The 19,803-nt window shown below is 37.7% G+C and overlaps 2 protein-coding genes across 2 annotated transcripts in view; both read left to right on the top strand.

The window, feature by feature from the left end:
• Positions 1-666: 666 nt before the first annotated feature.
• Positions 667-19,803, top strand: part of LOC149112683 (uncharacterized) — a 66,777-nt gene continuing 47,640 nt past the window's right edge. The window contains exons 1-3 of the mRNA XM_089289357.1: positions 667-905; positions 4,013-4,281; positions 5,114-5,228. Of these exons, the coding sequence (XP_089145483.1) occupies positions 842-905; positions 4,013-4,281; positions 5,114-5,228 (448 nt within the window). The 5' untranslated portion in view covers positions 667-841. The remainder of the gene's footprint in view (positions 906-4,012; positions 4,282-5,113; positions 5,229-19,803) is intronic.
• Positions 14,966-19,803, top strand: part of LOC149112685 (uncharacterized) — a 10,679-nt gene continuing 5,841 nt past the window's right edge. Inside the window, exon 1 of the mRNA XM_089289167.1 lies at positions 14,966-15,485. Within this exon, the coding sequence (XP_089145293.1) occupies positions 15,422-15,485 (64 nt within the window). The 5' untranslated portion in view covers positions 14,966-15,421. The remainder of the gene's footprint in view (positions 15,486-19,803) is intronic.

Below are 19,803 nucleotides of genomic sequence, written 5' to 3'. Positions count from 1 at the left end.
CGCAAAACCTTTCATATGAAGATGAATTGAATTTTCATGAAAGTGAATCTTCAGGCGGAACTCATTTTCGTATGAATGGTTTCGCACGGAGACTCATTTTGACGCAGAGACAAAACTAAACTGGGAAATGGCCTATTATGATCTCGGGATTGTTGTTAATACTGATGTTGAAATATTATTTTATTACACGTATTAGGCAATGGATACGGCATTTTTTTGTTTGAGCAACATTAGAATTTAATTTGTCATTCTGTTATTCTCCAGCCAATCAAAACACTGAAGAGACCAATGAGTTCATGATTTGCGTCACTCTCAAAACCCTGCATATGACATGAAAATACTGCTGTAGTACGAGAAACAGCCCAGCTAGTGTCGAGGACTCCGCGCTTTTTTATCTTTTTTATATTTCATCTGACACAGGTAACAGCGCTAATCAAGTCCCCTTTTCTAAACCTTCTCACATATTTGAAAAAACAATTTCCTGTTTTCACGTTAAACACTAGAACAATATATATCACGTTAATTCAGCAACATCATCGCTTTCTTTTTTAGAGTGCAAACGATGTCATGACAATACGTCAAAATCATAGCATTGTTAAGATTCATCCACCAACCACAGTTCAGAGGACAGAAGAGTTCTTCTGTTGCTGTGACCACCAATGTGTTGCTTATTTCTAGAGCTGGTGGTTTAACAGATTAACAACTTAAAAATTGATGACTCATGCAGGTGTCGAAGTTTAGCTCATCATAGTACCCAGAGTTGAACCGGACGTTTAAACTTCTCGCTGGAATGTGATATTTTGAAGCCGTTTTACAAGATTTTCACAAGACCGTCTTAGAGATGCTCGTTGTATCGTTTTACTTTGTTTTCGTCTTTTTGGCTTCCTTGATCCCGGAGACGCAAGGTAAGGTTGTCTTCAGTCAATGTTCGAGAATATTTTTGTTTTAGTGCAGCTTGTTTCAAGTTTTTACTATTACCGTGTAGCAAAAGGATGAACGAGAGTTTTCAGCACCCTTGACTGACTCAATTCCACTTAGTAAGGCGTCCAGACGAGACTTTTATTAATATATGGCTTTGCCGGGGTCGGAATTATAATTAATGAGCCAACACTTTGCGCAGATTACGAATGCTTACAACATTCACCTGTTTTAAAATTTTCTACGTGCAAGAAAAAAAAAAAACACCTAAAAAAAACCTAAAACGTTACAAGTAAATTTGCAACTTATTTGGGTACAAAACAAGGCAATCGTGACCATGAAACTGCAACGGCCTAAAGCTGTAGAATTGCTAAGCTTGTGTACGGCCTTTTTCCCACGTTAGCTCAAAGGCAATTACCGTATTAGAGAAGTTGCATGGCATACAATGGTAACCTTCAGATTTTGCAATAATTCTAGCCTCTAGGACAATGTAACACTCTTTTCAACAAAAGTCCTAGATTTACTTCCATAATTTTATTCTGTTGTAGTCTTGCATAACATTTCTATTCCAGATCCCTTTTTATCACTTTTTTTACCATTGCACCTGTCGAAGACTGGCGTTGCCGGAGTCGAAGCTCTAAACAATTTTAAGCAGCGAATGTTTTCAAAGTTTTTCATCTCTAAAAAAAGTAAAAAAAAAACAAAAACTGATATTACATAGACTTTAATGGTAAGCAAACTCAAGCGTTTAACGAACACCTAAAGATATTTTTTATTTAAGGTTTATTTGAAGGCAGCAGATGTAGTCGGTGGCGAAATCTGAAAATACTGTTTTCTCAATGATAACAGTTTAGGGACGTTAAGTAACCAAATCAGTCAAATTTCGGGTTTTGGGGTTGATTTCCGCCATTTGCAAAAATACTTTGGAATTTGAATTTTTAACTAAGGAGAAAGAATTACCAGTTTTCTTTTTCTATAGCTCTTCTTGTTTTTTCGTAGAGTTTGGCAAACTAAACTGAGCCCAAATTTGTGATTTGTTTCACACTAAGGCCTACCTAACCTGAGAATATGAGCCAAATTGATTTCGCCGCCATATTTTGAAAATGTTCGATTTTTGGGCACATTCGTTCTTAAAAAGTCACTGCATTAAAACGTTAACACACCGCAAAGAGGAGGTTTTAACTTACACTTAGCTTGAACAGGTGGCTTTGTCATGCCCATGCAAATTTCTTAAAATTTCGTCACGTTTTTATCATTTGTGGAAAAAATTATAATCTCGGAAAAAGCGAGCTCACATATTCTATCGTCTATTTTTTTGTTTGTTATCCTTGGTGTTTCCCCAATTCAGACGAAATTGAGAAAAAAACGTTTGTGAAAGAGTTTGTTTTTACATTGAGTGGCATGCAAAATAAATAATGACCTGTCTTCTTGGAACTGGTTAGTCTGAATAAGTTTTATGTGGCTTGCGACTTTTGAAATGTACTATTTAATTTGGGGTTTTCTCGAAGTTAGATTGATGATAGAAAGGAAATTAATGTCATGGCTAAGAAAACAACAAGGTAGTCTGCTTACGGTGTTTTTATTCGTGAATCAGACATGGAGTAAGGAGCGAGGGTTTTTAAGACGAAAGGGTATTGGGATGAGACAAGGATAGTCCACAAACGAGAGGAAAATAATCTTTCCAACTCCAACCCATTCTCGTCCATAGCGCCCTTGTTGTTTCACTTTCGCGGGAATTAACCCACATCGAACCTGCGAACCTAAGACCGGCTGCGAACAGTCTAGCAACAAGAAGGCATATTTTGTGTATATGGTTTTGTTTGTTGGCAGAAAAGACAACAATTACTCTACTACTCCTCAACAAGTTTGAATAACTGACTTGACACTTTTGCTCAGCTCAAACGACCCCGGCCGACAAATTTCATTTTTTTATTGCGGAACTCCCCTCGAGCGGAGCTCCATACTCATATAGGAAAGAAAAGAAAACCCATCAATGGATATCCTCATGGATATCATAGCTAACGGTTTTGCTCGTGAGCGCGTGCGCACGACGACGAGGACTAAAGTCAAGCAACAGGGCGGCCATACTCCAGCTAATAGGTTGATTGAGACACGCAGCCTTGGTTTACAGCGTAAATCTTTGATATTGAACATGCATGTTATGGTCATTGACACCTGTCAAAACAAAGGATCCGCCCAGCAGTATCACGTGACCACTGCGGGCTCAAGTTTTGAGGTGATTGAGGTCAGGTTTTTTTTTTAAGTTGACCGCTGCCCAAAACAAAGCAGAAAGCCATATAATAAACAACTTATTAACCTCGAACGTTCGGCCCTTATAGGCTATGGGCTCGGTCAATACGGCAAGGTCTCGCTCTGAGATTTTCCCGTAAAGACCTAACTCTCGGTTAAGAAGTAGTCAGTCATCACGCTGTCAACTCGGTCAGATTGACCAAAAACGTTAATTCAAGTATTATGGTAGAGTTTTATTAAATACGTTGTTAAACGAACGATTCCGAATGGAAAGTGCGAAGTTATCATGCTTCACCTAACGGCAGCAATAAGGTTAATATATCTATAAAGCTGCGTAATAATAAATTGGTGAACGACAAATAGTGACTCGGATATAAGTGTGCTCAAAAGTATATTTGTGTCATCCAAATGCGTGTTGTTGTTCATCTGTTGAGAAGGAGATAATGTTAATGTAATAAGCGTTACATAAGGTTGAACCAGTGATATTTCCATACCGTAGACGAGAAAGTCCCTTTTAAACTTGTCCGCAGTGTTCCATAGCGTGGTTTTGTTTCACATGTGTTCAGGCCAGCGATTCGGATAGATGTTCGATCAACAATTACCACAAAATGACGAAGAGGCAGTTTCTTAGTATTATCAAAGACTTGCCTCACCTACCCTACAAGGGAGTTCACACTCTAGGAAAAAAAGTTGAGAGATGTCGTCATATTTTGTCCAAATGAAAAAGAAAAAATGGATATCTGAGGCGCATGTTTTTGATCAGGAATTAGCATTTCGCTTGCTTGAGGTACCATTTCCATTATTCTAATCCTAATAGTGCTCCGTCCAATTTTACCGTTTTCAGGTCAATGTCGAAATTTGAGATTTACAAGTGCTCCAATCCATGGCTACCGGCTGAATAATCACGTGATACGTACCATTGGCGTCATGAATGAAGATTTCTGCGAGCTGCAATGCTACATGGAGCCAAACTGTGTCAGTTATAATTTTGACGAGCAGGAAGATACAAATGGAAAACACAAGTGTGATCTGAATAACGCTACTTATGAACACGACAACGAACACTCAGGCGACCTTGCGAAGAACGAAAATTATGTGTATCGTGGAGCCGAGGTAAGCATAAAATTGAAGGTAGTAACTTCAGTTTGAAATCTATAACGTTGAATTGATTTTTTTGGGGATTTTTTGTCACGACCTCGAAACTTTGTGTAGGATCTTTTAAGAATTCAAAATAATATATTGCAATCGGGAGTGGAGTTGAGGTTAGTGCTAAGCATCTAAGACTTTTTTTTTTTACATAGCAGGCTTGGATTAGGCTCTCGGGAAGAGGGACACAGATAGCTACAGATGGTTGCCAAGAGAAACATTCCTTGCCCCAGTGGGATTCACGTGCCACTATTTAACAATTAGATTATGAGCTCCAGATTTCTTTGAGGTGTTATATAATAAGTCAAATTACCCGCGCATTTTGATTGGTTCCCACCTATGATCTATGACAGGACAGACGCATAGATGACGTTAATATAACAAACATTTTCTTGCTGGTTTTTTTTCCAATAGAGGAAGTTTTTAAAAATTTAGATAATATTTTACCAGTGAGTGGGCTAAGGATAAGATTGAAGAAATATATATTCTGGAGACATTCCATTTTTCACCCTGCACATCAGAGTTGCCAAATCTTGCAGTTACCTTTGTACGGTGATATGCTTCTGATACGGTCGATAGGTGACAGTCACCTTTGTAAGGTGATATGCTTCTGATGCGGTCGATAGGTATGCTTTCTTTAACAAATTCTCGTAACTTAATGTATTGTCATTAAACACCGCTCTTAGACCCTGTCCCCAATTTGCGCTTGTCAGATGCACTTATAAACAACTAATTAACCGTTAAATATCGTCAATGGATATAGCTGTTGTTATGGCTATTTTTGTTCTTTTCCTTGAAGAATGCTTGTGCAAAGAAACCTTGCCAGAACAACGCAACCTGTCAGGCCGGTTTTACGGACAGAGATTACCAGTGTTTGTGTATTCCCGGATTTACTGGCCATGACTGTGAAAACGGTACCAATACCAATGTTGTAATGAGTGCACTTAACTTGGTGGTGAGAGGTTTTAGGGGTTATATACCAAGAATGAGAAGTTATAGCAGGGAGTTGCAACTATGAAAGTTGGCTTTCTGTCGCTGCTATCATTGTTGTTGTTGTTGTGGTTGCTATTACTGCTGCTGCTGTTGTCGAATCTTGCTTAAAAGTTTAACAGGCAGTTCATGCTGGGAGATCACACGGAATATGATAACAATTATCTCCGGTGAGATAATTTAATAACAATTGTCGTTATGATACAGATATTCCACAGGAATATTTTTGTGTTAGATATTGACGAGTGTACCGACGGAACACACAAATGTGATGTCAAAGGCGCTGTGTGTAACAACATCCGGGGATCCTATAACTGCACGTGCAAAGATGGATTTTATGGAGATGGAATAAACTGCACTGGTTTATTTATTTATTTACTTATTTAACATTTCTTTATACACGGTTAAAAATCATCAGGTAATACTAATATTTAAAATTAATACTAACAAACTACTAATAAACAGTCCATGCTAAATACTAATTAATAAAAATTGAAGTAGTAAATGCTAATTTAAATATTAAACTAATCCTGTTCTCCATGAATGCCGTGTCTAACTTTGCTTTTAAATTGATTAAAGGATTTTATCATCCTGGTAACTATCTGTAACACAGTTTGGTTTAATGCATTTCATCAAATCTAGGTAAGCTTACATACGAGGCTTCAGAATGAGGCACACTATGTTAGAGACCACACCCTTTCAATAGAAAAGTTTTCCGGTGACACTTCTTCGATGTTATGGAAAAAAATCTCAGCTCATTTCGGATAATGATTCAGTTAATCAATCGTAAATTCTCTTTCAATTCATAGCCGTAGCTAGAGTTTGACGTGCTTGGGTTCTCGCAGTTTCTTCTATAAAAAGACATCTTCTCCTCCCGAGATTGTATGTACAAGAAGTCAGTCACAAATTACTAGATGGTAATGTACCTCGTCAGTTCGTGTACTGAAGGAAATCTCATACCGAGTCTTTGAGACACGTGAGACTAGTTAGAGGGACACAACAATTCAAGATTTCCTTTCTTGCATATGTCTCTTTCTCCTCCTCTTACTTTTTCTTTTCTTTTCTGCAGAGAAGCCACAGTTTCTTGTCATTTGTGAAGGGGAAACGAAAGAAATAACCTGCCAAAACGGACGAAAAATCAGCATACTAGACGCGAACTATGGCAGGCTGGATCGGGATACGTGTCCAGATTCAAGAATCAAGACGACTAACTGTCGTGCCAGCAATTCTCTTCAAATCGTGCAGAACAAGTGTAACGGCAAAACCGAATGTCAGCTGCATGCTGCAAGCTCAGAGTTTGATGGGGACCCGTGTATTGGAACATACAAATATCTGCAAGTCAAATACACATGCCTGGAATAGTGGAGATCAAACTAAACATTTTAAATTTTTTGTGGTTTATTTTAGTCTGCAGACTCATATTGTCATTTTTTCTATTTATTCTCTTCTTTTTCTCTTATATACAAGAGTGAATGAAGTTACCATTGCTACGTTTTTGTAAGTAACGCACCCCGTCTCTTCGGATCCCCAAAATTAAGCCGTGTTCGGAGGGACTAGTACTTGGGTGAGTGACCTACTAAAAATACCCGTGTTGGAAGATTTCTCAGGATCTTTTCCAAGACCATATCAGGATTGACACAGTGCTGTGGTCGTTCAAGAATTTAGCTGTTAATTTCCAAGACGTGTCATCCAGTTTAACTATCGGCTATGGAGTCCCCCAAGGATCCATATTGGGCCCGATTTTGTTTGTGGTATACATCGACGATCTCCCGCAAAGTCTGCTAAGGTCTTCAGTAGGCATGTACGCTGACGATACGGTTATGTATTATTCTGACTCCAGCGCAGATATCATCAAGCAGGTTCTACAAAACGATCTAAACAATGTCGAAAATGGTTAGCAAGCAGCAAGACTAAATGGATGCTCTTTGGTACTAGGCAAAAACTAGAACATTGTCCAGACCATAGAGTACAACTCCATGGGAAAGAAACTGAAAGAGTATCAAGCTTTTGTTACTTTAGCCTGCGAGCTGGCTCACGTTGGAGCACAAGCGCGCTCAGCGTAGCCACGAGGGCGAAATTGAGCGGCGAAGCGGCGAAGCGCCTCTTCACCAGACTCCTTCCCGCCGGATCGCTTTGCTCTTCGCCGCTCGCGCGTGTGACTCAAAGGGTAGCCTGCTCGAGGGCTATTGTTACTTAGGGGTTACACTAGATGAGAATCTCTCTTGGAACGAGCATGTAGAATTGGTTTGTAACAAAGTGAGCAAGTGTCCCGCTTGCTCACTTTGTAACAAAGTGAGCAGACGTCCCGCTTACGACCTTTCCTCATCCTAAAAGCTGTTAAATGCGTGTATAATTCTTTAATACAGCCGATGTTTGATTACACTGATACGGTATAGGGTGGGCTGTAAATCGGATGCAGTAACATCTTGCAACCTCTACAAAACAGGGCAGCACACATAATACAAAGGAGGGCAACGACAGAAGAAGCTTTCAAAATGTTAGGGTGGCTTGATTTGGAAACACAAAGGAAAGCCCACAAATGTATCTTAGTTTTTAGATGTCTAAATGGCTTAGTTCCTTCGTATTTATCGGATTATTTTATTAGAAATCTCACTATTCACACTTACAAGACAAGACAAAGGAGCGACATTTACCTACCGAACCCTAAGTTAACGCTAGGGTGTAACACATTTAGATTTTCAGGCGCGGTTCTTTTTAATGATTTACCCACATCAGTAAGAGATGCCAGGTCGCTTTCCATTTAAGAACTCTCTTAGTTTTCATTTTAGCCATTAGTTTTCTACCAATATAATATTTAGATATACTTTGATTGTTCTCTTTTATTGTATTGATCTAGAAAAATTGTACTTCATAGATATGTAATTTCCTTTTTATTCAATTTTTAAAATCCTTGCACATGACTTTGCGGTAATTTTTAAATTTTGAATTTGTTATCATGTAGACTTAATTTTACGCAAGGCCCCTTTCTAAATGACCTAGTTCCTTCATATTTATTTGATTATTTTATTAGAAATCTCACTATTCACACTTACAAGACAAGACAAAGAAATGACATTTACTTACCGAACCCTAAGTTAACGCTAGGGTGTAACACATTTAGATTTTCAGGCGCGGTTTTTTTTTAATGATTTACCCACATCAGTAAGAGAAGCCACATCGCTTTCCATTTTAAGAACTCTCTTAGTTTTCATTTTAGCCATTAGTTTTCTACCAATATAATGTTTAGATATACCTTGATTGTTCTCTTTTATTGCATTGATCTAGAAAAATTGTACCTCATAGGTACGTAATTTCCTTTTCATTCAGATCAATTTTTAAGCTCCTTGCACATAACTTTGCGGTAATTTTTAAATTCTGAATTTTATATCATGTAGTCTTAATTTTACGCAAGTCCCCTTTCTAAATGACTTGCTTCCTCCATATTTATCGGCTTATTTGATTAGAAATCGCACTATTCACGCTTACAAGACAAGACAAAGGAATGACATTTACTCACCGAACCCTAAATTAACGCTAGGGTGTAATACATTTAGATTTTCAGGCGCGGTTCTTTTTAATGGTTTACCCACATCAGTAAGAGAAGCCACGTCGCTTTCCATTTTTAAGAACTCTCTTAGTTTTCATTTTAGCCATTAGTTTTCTACCAATATAATATTTAGATATACTTTGATTGTTCTCTTTTATTGTATTGATCTAGAAAAATTGTACTTCATAGATATGTAAATTCATTTTCAGTCAATTTTTAAACTCCTTGCACATAACGTTGTGGTAATTTTTAAATTCTGAATTTTTTATCACGTAGTCTTAATTTTACGCAGGGCCCCTTTTGCCCTGATGGGGCTACCCTGCCTATAGAAAAATGACTGGACTTGACTTGATTTCATGCCGGGGTATACTTGTCACCCTGCCAGACATCAGTTCATAAACGTCTCTTTCCATTTATTTTAATATACTGCTTGGTGACTTGGTGAAATGGGTAGGGTTAATGCTTTTTGATTTATTGATTAAACAGAAACATTAACATCGTCCTCCCGGGGATACCAAGGGCATTTGGCTAGGTGATGTGCCCGGGGTGGGGTGCTTATGTTTAGTTCCTTGCCCCCGAGTAGGGGATAGGGTCGGAAGGCTGGTAAAAGGTCCCGGTGAGAACTACTGTTGTTACTAGGTAGCTATAGTAAGTGCCGAGAAATGCCTACCGTCTCAAAAAGGCTCTGCCAGCAAGTCATATGTCACACCTCTACGTTTGGTTACCCTGGTAATACGATGTAGCTGAGTGACAATGGCGAAAGGCGAGCTTATAGCGCCTTCAAATGTCTGGTACCCGTAGCTAGGGGAAGGACACCCCGACAGAAAATCCCTGGTCCTCCAGGTTGGGGGTTGGGCGTGGGGCCAATCACCCCATCCCGTAAAAGCAAGGTGATTACGGAAACCGGGCTGGGGTTGGGGGGGGGGGGGGAATTTGTCGTCTGTGGTTGATACTGGGGTTGGGTCGTTTACAGCCTTATTGGAAGAGTAAGGGTTTTTAAAAAAGTTGCCTCGTAATCATCATGAAGCTAGCTTTTAAAGCACTTAGTTTAATTCTTTCATTAAAATTAAGGCAGGTCCTTTGTCAGTGGACCGAGTCGACTCAATTCAATTGGAGCAGGGGAGGGATTGTGGGTGGGCATGTAGGCTTCGTTGGGTGAGATGTCTGTTATTCGTTTTACCTGTTTTTATTTCCTCGCGGTATGTGCCAAACTTTGATTTGATGCTATAATTATTTATGAAACGAATATAAGAATATATCGAACTGCTTATACTGACTGACTAGAATTCATTCCACTTCGATGAAATATCTGTTATGATCTCAGTCTTCTGTAAAGTGCTGTCTCAGCTTCTTCCTCCTCCAGCAACAAGTCTCTACGGTTAACCACGGTTTCTGTAGAGTCTTGTATTCTCCTGGTCACTGCGACGGCAGAAAAAGCCCTGCAAGTGGATTTTGCTCAGCCATTCTCCTCTATTAGCCGATTGTTCTGCATATCCTTTAGCACAAGCCCCGTAGGAACAAATGTACCAGCCGGTGAGAGGGTTCAAGGGCTGGTAACATGTACTGATGGGTCTGAGATCAATCCTTGAAGGGGCTGGGGGTGAGGTCTAGGGCATCTTCCACCGGGAAAGGATTGAAAATCTAGACACGGTCTTAACGCCATCTGGTGTTTTTTAGGACACCTTTGTGAGATACTTTTGAGATGCTAATTTAAGGTCATTCCTCACATTTGCATTGCGCATCCTTACTGCGCATAATTTATGGCGTCATTAGCGCGCGTTCGTGCACGCGCATATTGAAAACATGACGGATTTGCCTTGATATTGATCTCTGTCCGTTGAAAAATGGCTCTAGCTCACCAACGAGCACGGGCACCCCAATTTTTTTTCCAGTCATTGTGATCAGCCACGTGATCAACCACGTCAAGAAATTTGGTTCAAATTTTAATCAAGGATTTAGCTTTCTGTCTGAATCAAACTTAAAACGTTTATTTGTGTCCGACACAATGTATTGACTGTAGTTTAATGCGTTTTCTCATGAGTCTGGGCTCACAAAGATTTTACAATTTCTGGGAATGCGTTTTTATAATAAACATTAAATAATGCCAAAATGGGGCATTTTCAATGCCTCACTGCTCCTTAATGAGCATGGGCACCCCCTTTTTTATTTCAAAATTGAAGTTATCATATGACAAATATCCAGTGGACAAAGTTTGAACAAAAATCTATTGTCACTTTTATTTCAGAGGAATTACCTTAAGTCATTTTTTGAACATGATACGGACCACTGTGGTATAAAATAAATTAACTAACCATAAAGTGCTCAGCCGTTGATGTAACGCAATCCCCAAGTAGTCGCAGAAGAGCGAAAATCGATAAGACGTCTGGAGAAAACGGACATGGCGGGCTTCCAGGAAAATGCTCTAGCCGACAAAAAAGTTTCAAAGATTTTACCTCACATTAGTGAAAGGATACAGCGGTTCTTTTATCCTCCAAAGCTTATCAATTCTAATTCACTTTTAATATTTCCGACTGGTAAGTCTAACTGAAATATAATTTGAAACCTTATCGTTGAGCCTAGAGGATCCTGTCGGTCGTGTTGGTGGGGCCCCGCCCATGTCGACAGCTGGGTCTATCGGAGCTGTGCGTCGTGAACATGTCTAACCGATCTCTACGAAATTATCATCGATAGTTTCTGACTGCCTCTCTTCCTTCACACAATGGTCTCCGATTACCAAATGTGACTCGAGCACATTGTTTCCTATGTTATGCCATAGTTGATTCAGATGTATTTGAATTGAATTAAATTCTTTCCGAAAATAACGAACACCGAACATATTCTCACCAAAGTCTTTTTTCGTGGGATTTCTTAATCACGTTGGTTCTGGTGGTTTTGGTGGTGGCGGTGGTGGCGTGGTGGAGGGTATTCCGGGGGGAGCAGTGGGAAATTTGTAGATGATTCTTGTGGAGAAGGAGGAGGTTCTTATAATGTTGGAAAAGATCAGCAAAGAGATTGTTGTTATAATACAGCTGGTCATGGCTTGGTAACCATTACATTACGATAGAAAAAAAAGACCCCGGCGTCACACACAACAACTTTATGCAGCTGCGGTTTAATTGGCTATAGATATTTTGCCTGTGGCTATAACTCTTGCGACCTAACCGTTGATAATTATCTATTTTGATAATAAATTCGTTTTTAACCGTGTTTTTTTTTTTTTGATATATTTTAATTTGTGTTGGCGCACTTTGTTGCCATCAGTTTAACCAAAAATAGTCGTTTATACTAGGATTACTCGCTACATGCGAAATGCCGGCTTTTCCCATGTACGTAAGTCTGAGAGTAAAACACCTTTTCTCCGTTTTGTGCATAGAATTTGTATATAGATTATTAACAGCCATGGAGTTTTCGACAATTTCAAAGTTCTACAAGAATTAGAATAGGTCGTTCTGTTTTGACCAGGAAGATTGTTCGAGCAGACCAAGTCAACACCGTTTATAGTGTTTATTACGTGGTCCACACAATAAACACTATAAACCATGTTGACTTGATCAGAGAATCTCGACATAATACATGTACCGACCTACTGGTCAGAGGTTCTTTAACTAATACAAGAATACATGTAATCTTAATTATTTGTTTGGCATAAAGTAACACCTCTCTTGTAATATGCGGCGCGAACGAAAAAGTGCCTAGGTAGCACTGAGGAAATGTATGCAGGGCAAGAATAGATTACAAATGATATAGATCTTGCAGGAGTCCTCTCAATGGAACAAAACTTTGCAAAAAGCTTGTTCTTAGGAAGTCTGGTTTTCAAAATAGGAAGCTTAGAAACCTTCCTTCGGAACAAATTCATGACCATTTGGTAGTTAAGAAAGACCCCCCTTAAGTGACTGCTTCGAAATTCGCAACTCATTTCTTCACCGGTGCACACAAATATTCGAATTCGCAAAAAACAACCATCCACAGTACGCGTTGGCTCCTTAGACTTTGATAGCATTTATGTGCACCTAAAAGACAAACTCTGTATCATTCGCACTTTGGCTGTTAATGAACAAAGAATTTGATCAATTTAAAGAAACGTGGGCTGCTTTGCTTTAGTCGTGTATCTGTACTGTGTGTGTGCGTGCGTGTTGCTTTCGAGAATGTAATGATAACGTGCTATTGTCAGTATGTTACCACCTAGTGCAAGTGGTTCGTTTAAGTTAGAAATATAACGTATTGTAAGTAAGTAATATAACATAATAGATTGCAGTTGAAATAATGTGATGTATTGTAAGTGATGTACGCAAGTAATTTAGCATAATGCAAGTAATTCAGTAATTCTACGATATAACGCCGGAACCTAATCCGAAAGCCCAAACATAAAATCTACCTCGATATGACGAATTACGATGTCAACATGCGACAGAAGATAAACGCTGAACAGATCAACACTCAACAAATTCTTGTAATCCTTATGGTAAAGAGACAGCAACCTTTCAGTCAACGGCTTATTATATGTCATAGACATTGGCACTATAGTATTTCGACATCAATTTTAAAACTTCTGCTCTATCTTCTTTGAAATCCGGAAATGTTGGGTAGTGCAACATAACAACATTAAAGCCCGTTTCCTTGTTTACATAGACAATTTTCTGTATAACCTCCATTTTGCAACATTTTTAAATCGCTACTCTGAAAGTGTTGTTCTCTTGTGAAAAAAGCTGCGCGTCTCCTCAAAAGTGAAAATAATTGATACTGAAAGCCACCATGCTTAATGAACTGCATCTCAAAACGCGGCACTTCTGAGTGACGAAAATTGCAATCGAATTGCCTGACAGAAGTCACCTGTGTTACAAATCAATCATTAACAATGACCTCGACATAACGAACATTTTGGTCGTTTCCCCTCAAATTCGTTATATCGAGGTTTTTAGATATAACGAACCCTCGATTTAACGAACACATTTGGCCGGTCCCCAGCAACTTCGTTAAATCGAGGTTCTACTGTAGTAAGTAATGTTTGTAAGCAGGCAATATGACGCACTGTAAGTAGGTAAAATAACAATTTGTAAGCGATAATCATAAACTAGTAGTGTATCAATTTATAAATCGATGTTAATACTGTGTTGTAAATTGTAAGCTTTTTAATGTAGTATTGTGTATTTGTAACGCTATATATGCAATGTAGAAATCAAAAAAAAAAAAAACCATCCACAGTACTAAATACTGGTTTGAATTCTGAACACAAGCAAGTATTTCAATTATTCCACACTCTAATATTGGTGTAAATGTGTTAAGTCGTTCGGTGTTGTTTTTCCAGATTGATTTTGTTCTGCTTCAACACTATTAACAATTGCGATAAAAACAAACAATGAGAGCGAATTCTTAACGGAATGTTGAGGACTAAAAGTCGGAAATTTCTCCTGACCATTTTTTTTTTTTTGCGTTTGATTTTCTTCCGTAAATGTTTCATTAAAAATGATTACACAAGCCGCCAACAAACCCATCACTATACTAAACCCTGTTCAAGGAGGCGTGACTACCGACAAAATCTCGCGCGCTGTAATTGATTAAGAATGACTTCCAAACAAGTTTGTTGGGTGGCTACGGTAAAGTGCGTTGTACTATAATTATTTCGTGCCAAATAATTATGATAATGCATTCTAAGGGACTAGAAACAATTTTATTTTTGTTATCAAATATTGGTCGCTTAGGACGTCTTCAAAACGCTTGCATATACCAATCTTTGGTACCGTGAAAATGTTTTGGTAATAAACTACTGAATTCATCGTGGTAGTCTAGGCTCAGAAAAAAAAGCACACAACATTAACGACAGAAAGGCCTTGTATGCCAAATCTAGTGACTCCTTTCGTTTAATGCTCTTGACAGCTGGGGAAACTGGCGCTGTAAGCCACTTTCACACGGTTTCTTTACATATATAGCTCTAAAGCAGTGACGCAGGATACCAGTAAATATTTGATTTCTAACAACTTCAGCGATGGAATGGATTCGACTGATGGCTTTATGTTGCTGTTTTGGGAGGCTTCATGTTTAACAAATGTAATGTCCAAGGTTCACAGAACGAATAAATTATAAGCCTCCCTTTCAAATTTGTGGCTTCTTTAAAGCGCTTTGAGTAGGCGCTCTTTCGGTTTTTTTTTTTTTTTCAAGTAAGGCCTAAAAGGTAATTGCGGCTGAAAAACGTACTTAACTCAATTTATTTTTAGAAATGTGGTACACCACGTAACCATAGCAACATCTTTCTTTTATTAGCGATGTCAAAGACAATTAACAGTATGCCAAGATAATAGCTAGCATCATTTTACGTGCAAATATTAATAAAAGACCAATTTACTGCTCCAACCACAATACAGGGAACCACTTAAGTTGTAGCAGTCAGTAATAATTAATAAGTGATGACTCATTGGAGCTGGCATATTTGAATACGTAACAAGTTTAAACTTACTTCAGATGTCGCAGGTTAGCTCATGATTCACACCATCATTGAGCCATCCCCAAAGCTTCTCGCTGGAATGTCACACTACCAAACCGTTTTCACAAAGTTTTCGAAAACCTGTCGTAAAAATGCTGTCTCCATTTTCCGGCCTTGTTTTCGTCTTGTTCGCTTCCCTGATCCCGGATGCACAAGGTAAAGTTTTTCTCATTCACTGTTAGAAAATATTCTACCTTTATTGTTTTTATCACGATTTTTGCCCATGTATAGCACTTTTTGAAAGATTGACCAGCAATATTTTTAGTGCCGTTGTTTATATTATTAAATAATGTAAATACTTCTTTTCATAAGAGTCGTTACATTTTGCGTTAATTTCTGAACTGCAGGTACATGATCGTGAATCAGTTAAAACTAATGAGCGCTTCGCCTGCTTTCAAGACTGATCAAAAAATTCATAGTATGCTGGTGAAAAGTAACTGCGATAGCCAGTATGTATTTTTGTTACAGCATTTTTTTGATCGAAAATGAAATTGTTACTTGCCAAGAAACTAGAAAACCACAGTCTTGACTGAATGTAAAGTCTGGGTGTCAAAAAGAAAAGAAAACTGACAGGAAAGTTTTCTTTTTCCAAATAACCAGCAGCCAGCTTATTTTTGTTTTTTTTCTTTGACAGGATAAGCGACGAGTTTTGAACTGGACTTGCGTTCGTTAGAAAAATAATACTCTACCGGCGTCATCTTTCATACCTTGTCAGGCCATTTCTTTGAAATTGTTTAGACCTGCCAAACACAACTTTGTATATTGAGCTCATAAACTAGTTGTGTTAAGTCTTTCAAAACGGAAAACAATCCTTACGTTGCGCCGAAAAATATATACATGATAGTGCGCACTAAACGGGAAGCAAGCAACTGAGACAATTTGTTAATGTTTTTTTGTGTCAACCTGGAAAAAGTTTGTCAAGAGGCGAAACTTGAAATGATTGTTGTTTCGTAATAATCATAAATTATGTTGTTTAAAAAAAAACGCGATCGCAGAAATGAAATATACGTGGGGTTGTTTTTTTGAGATGGCTTTCATTCTCAAAAAACACTCTGCAAATTGCTCCACAATTTAAAAAATGAAAACTTAATGAGTTAGTGCGCGAATCTTTTTTTCTGAAAACTAAGTTCAAGTAACAGCTAGTTAATTTCATAGAATTCTGTTTTGTTTTCCTAAACAATTTCTTAAGAAAAAAAACTCAACGTTGTGCGTAAAATTAGCCCAAACACATTACATGAAGTAAGTCACATTTAATTCATCGCCGAGGGGAAGTTTTATAATTGAAATTACACCTAATTCAAACAGGTGGCTTTGACATGCACATGCAAATGTGTTTAGCAATTGTCGTACGAGGCTCATTTTCTCAAAACAAAGTTGCAAACTTCATGACTTATCCTCAGTCAAAAAAGACTTACACTGAAAGTAAGTTCAAGCAATTATGCTCGAGTTCAAAGAGAATTTCAGGACACGTTTGGTGAACTCAAACCAGCACACTCTTCCTGTTTTTCCAGTTTTATTTCTTATTTCAACGGTGCCACATGCACCTACTCGAGATGCCTCAATAACGGAGTTTTCCAAAATGCAAAACTAAGCTAAGCAACTTTTCAAAGTTTTGTCCTCTGAAAATATATGTTTTTAAAGTTCTGAAGACGTGCAGGGCTTCAGAAAAAATGTGATATGAATTAGATAGCTTAAAAACGTAAAAGTTCTTTCTTTGTGAAAGCAAAGGGTCGAAATCATAAGTTTTTATCTGACCAGACATTTATTCCGATTTTTGATGAATCTTTTAAAACCAAAGAGAATTAAGAATCCTGAGACTGTTTTGTTCATGTTTTAGACAACCTGAAGGAAGGTTCGTGAAGAAACGAAACTTGAAATGACTGCTGCTTCATAATAATCACAATTTGCGGGTCTGTTTAATGGCCGATCCTGTTGTTCAAAAATATAACGCGAACCGAGAAATGACGATGTGGTATTTTTTCAGAGATAACTGTCATTTACAAAAATATACTCTGCAAATTACTGTAGAATTTACGCAAAATGAAAAATTAATGAGTTACAGTAGCGCGCGAAGGATCTTTCTTGAACTAAGTTGAAGGAACAACTAGTTTAGTTTCATACAACTCTTTCTTTGTTTTCGTAAAGTTTCGTTGAGGAAACATGGCTGCAATTTGGAGAACGTTCCTAAAACGCGAACTCATGGGTTGCGTAGAACTAGATCAAGCACATTAAATACACGCTGAGAGGAAGTTTTAAACTAACTTACACCTAATTTAAACAGGTGGCTTTGACATGAACACGCAAAATTGTTTAAACAAACTGTTGTATTATAATTTCAGATAGTCTATAGCATAGCTGCTTAATTCAGTAGCACTTTATATATGTCTTCTGTTAGGCTTTTTTTCAGATAAGAAGTAAAGTTTCCAGGTATATTGAGTTAACACACTTCAAAAAACTTTTTTTGAAACATTTTAAAGTTACAGATCTTGACCGACTCCGAGTTTAATAAAAATATGAACGAAAACCCCGATTAACCCCACAATTAAGCTCGCGTTCAAAGTGAATTTCAGTAGACCTTTGGTTAACTCAAATCGTCCGAGTGACACATTCTCTCTGTTTTCCCAATTTTGTTTCTAACTTCAGCTGTGTCACTTGCACCTTCTTGAGATGTCTCCAAACCGGCGTTTTTCGAAAAATGTAAAACTAAGAAAAATAATTTTTTGAAGTTTTGGCTTCTGGAGTTATAACTTTATGTAACTCTTATTTTTTTCTTGTTTTCTTTAAGTTTCCTTGAGGAAACATGGCTCAAATTTGGAGAAAGTTCTTAAAACGCGAACTCAACGGTTTGCGTAGAATTAGGCCGACCACATTTTATGTAATAGGTTACATAAAATGCATCGCTGAGAGAAAGTTTTATAACTTAACTCACACCTAATTGAACAGGTGGCTTTGACATGAACATGCAAATTTAAACAACTTTCTTACTTGTCTCACTACGGTATGTCAAAACAAAATTAAAAACTTCGTGAGCGAGGGCTGAAAATAAAAGTGAAAAGCATCTCGTATTTAATCCAGTATATTAACATTAAACAGGATTTTTCTGAAGTGTTTTGTTTTGGAAATAAATTGGTCACCCACCCGAGGTTTCCGTGTCTCAACTTTCAGTTATTAGCCTGGCCAACATTATTTCGTTCTGAAAAAAATAACAAGCTTGGCGTATTCGATCGTATAGCTGCGTGATTCAGTCGCACCGGATGCCCTCAGTTGGGCCTTTTTTTTTTTTGCCAGTCAAGCTGAGGTCGGAAAAACAACAACGATGGAAGTTCGGCTGAGAACTTAAAGATATATCAATAAAACCAAAGTTTTCAAAAAGCTTTGCTAATTGTCTAAGTTTCGAGTGCAGTAGACACATTTCAAAAAATTTCGTTTTGAAACGTTTTAAAGTACAACAGCTCGACTCCGAGTTTAATTAAAATATGAACGAAAACCTCGATTAATTCTTCATTTAAATACTGCAAAATCACATAATTATGCTCGACTATAAAGAGAATTTCAGGACACGTTTGGTTAATTCAAACCGTCCAAACCGGCACATTTTTTTTCTGTTTTTCCAATTTTGTTTCTAACTTCATGGATACCTTATGCACCTACTCGAGACGTCTCAATACCGGCGTTTTCCAAAAGTGTAAAACTAAGTTTAATACTTTTTCAAAGTTTTGGCCTCTGAATTTATAACTCTTTTTTTTTTTGTTCTCTTAAAGTTTCGTTACAGAAACTTGGCCGCAATTTGGAGAAAATTAAACTCAACTCTTTGCGTATAGTTAGATCGACCATATTACATGCAATAAGTCTCATTAAATACATCGCTGAGAGGATGTTTTATAACTTAACTTTCACCTAATTTAAACAGGCGGCTTTGACATACACATGCAAATTTGTTTGACAACTTTCGTACTTCTCTCACTATGTTAAAACAAAATTAAAACCTTCAGACTTATCCTTCATCAAAGAAGACTAAGAATAAAACTTAAAATCATTTCGCGTTTAAAGTCAAACATATAAGTTTAAGCAGGATTATTTCTATAAAAGATAAAGTGTTTTGATTATTATATAAGGGAGTTTAAGTAACAACGACAGCGACGCCGAGAACAACGTCAATTAAAAAATGACTTAACATTTTACCTATGAATCTCGCGGTACTCTAAAGTTATTTACTTTGTTTATCACGAACAAAACTTTCACGAAACTGAATCTGGGACACAGCGATAAACTTGAAACAAAAATTTTAAAAATTAGCCGTCGTGGTTCACGTTCCCCAGACAAAGCAGAATTTGGTTATTTCACGTTATTGTTTTGCAGAGGACGGTAAAGAAATGTACCAAGAATTATAACGGACGTGCACAGCCATCGTTCTGCTCATTAAACGTTCCCGTTGCCGTTGCCGTCGTGGTTTTCTTAAACTCCCTATAAATTG

The sequence above is a fragment of the Orbicella faveolata genome, unplaced genomic scaffold (assembly GCF_042242905.1).
Source record: "Orbicella faveolata isolate gen_17 unplaced genomic scaffold, um_ofav_v1 contig_2, whole genome shotgun sequence".
In the NCBI taxonomy this organism is placed as follows: Eukaryota; Metazoa; Cnidaria; class Anthozoa; order Scleractinia; family Merulinidae; genus Orbicella; species Orbicella faveolata.
Note: the sequence above shows the minus strand (reverse complement) of the source record. Positions and strands in the feature narration are given on the sequence as shown.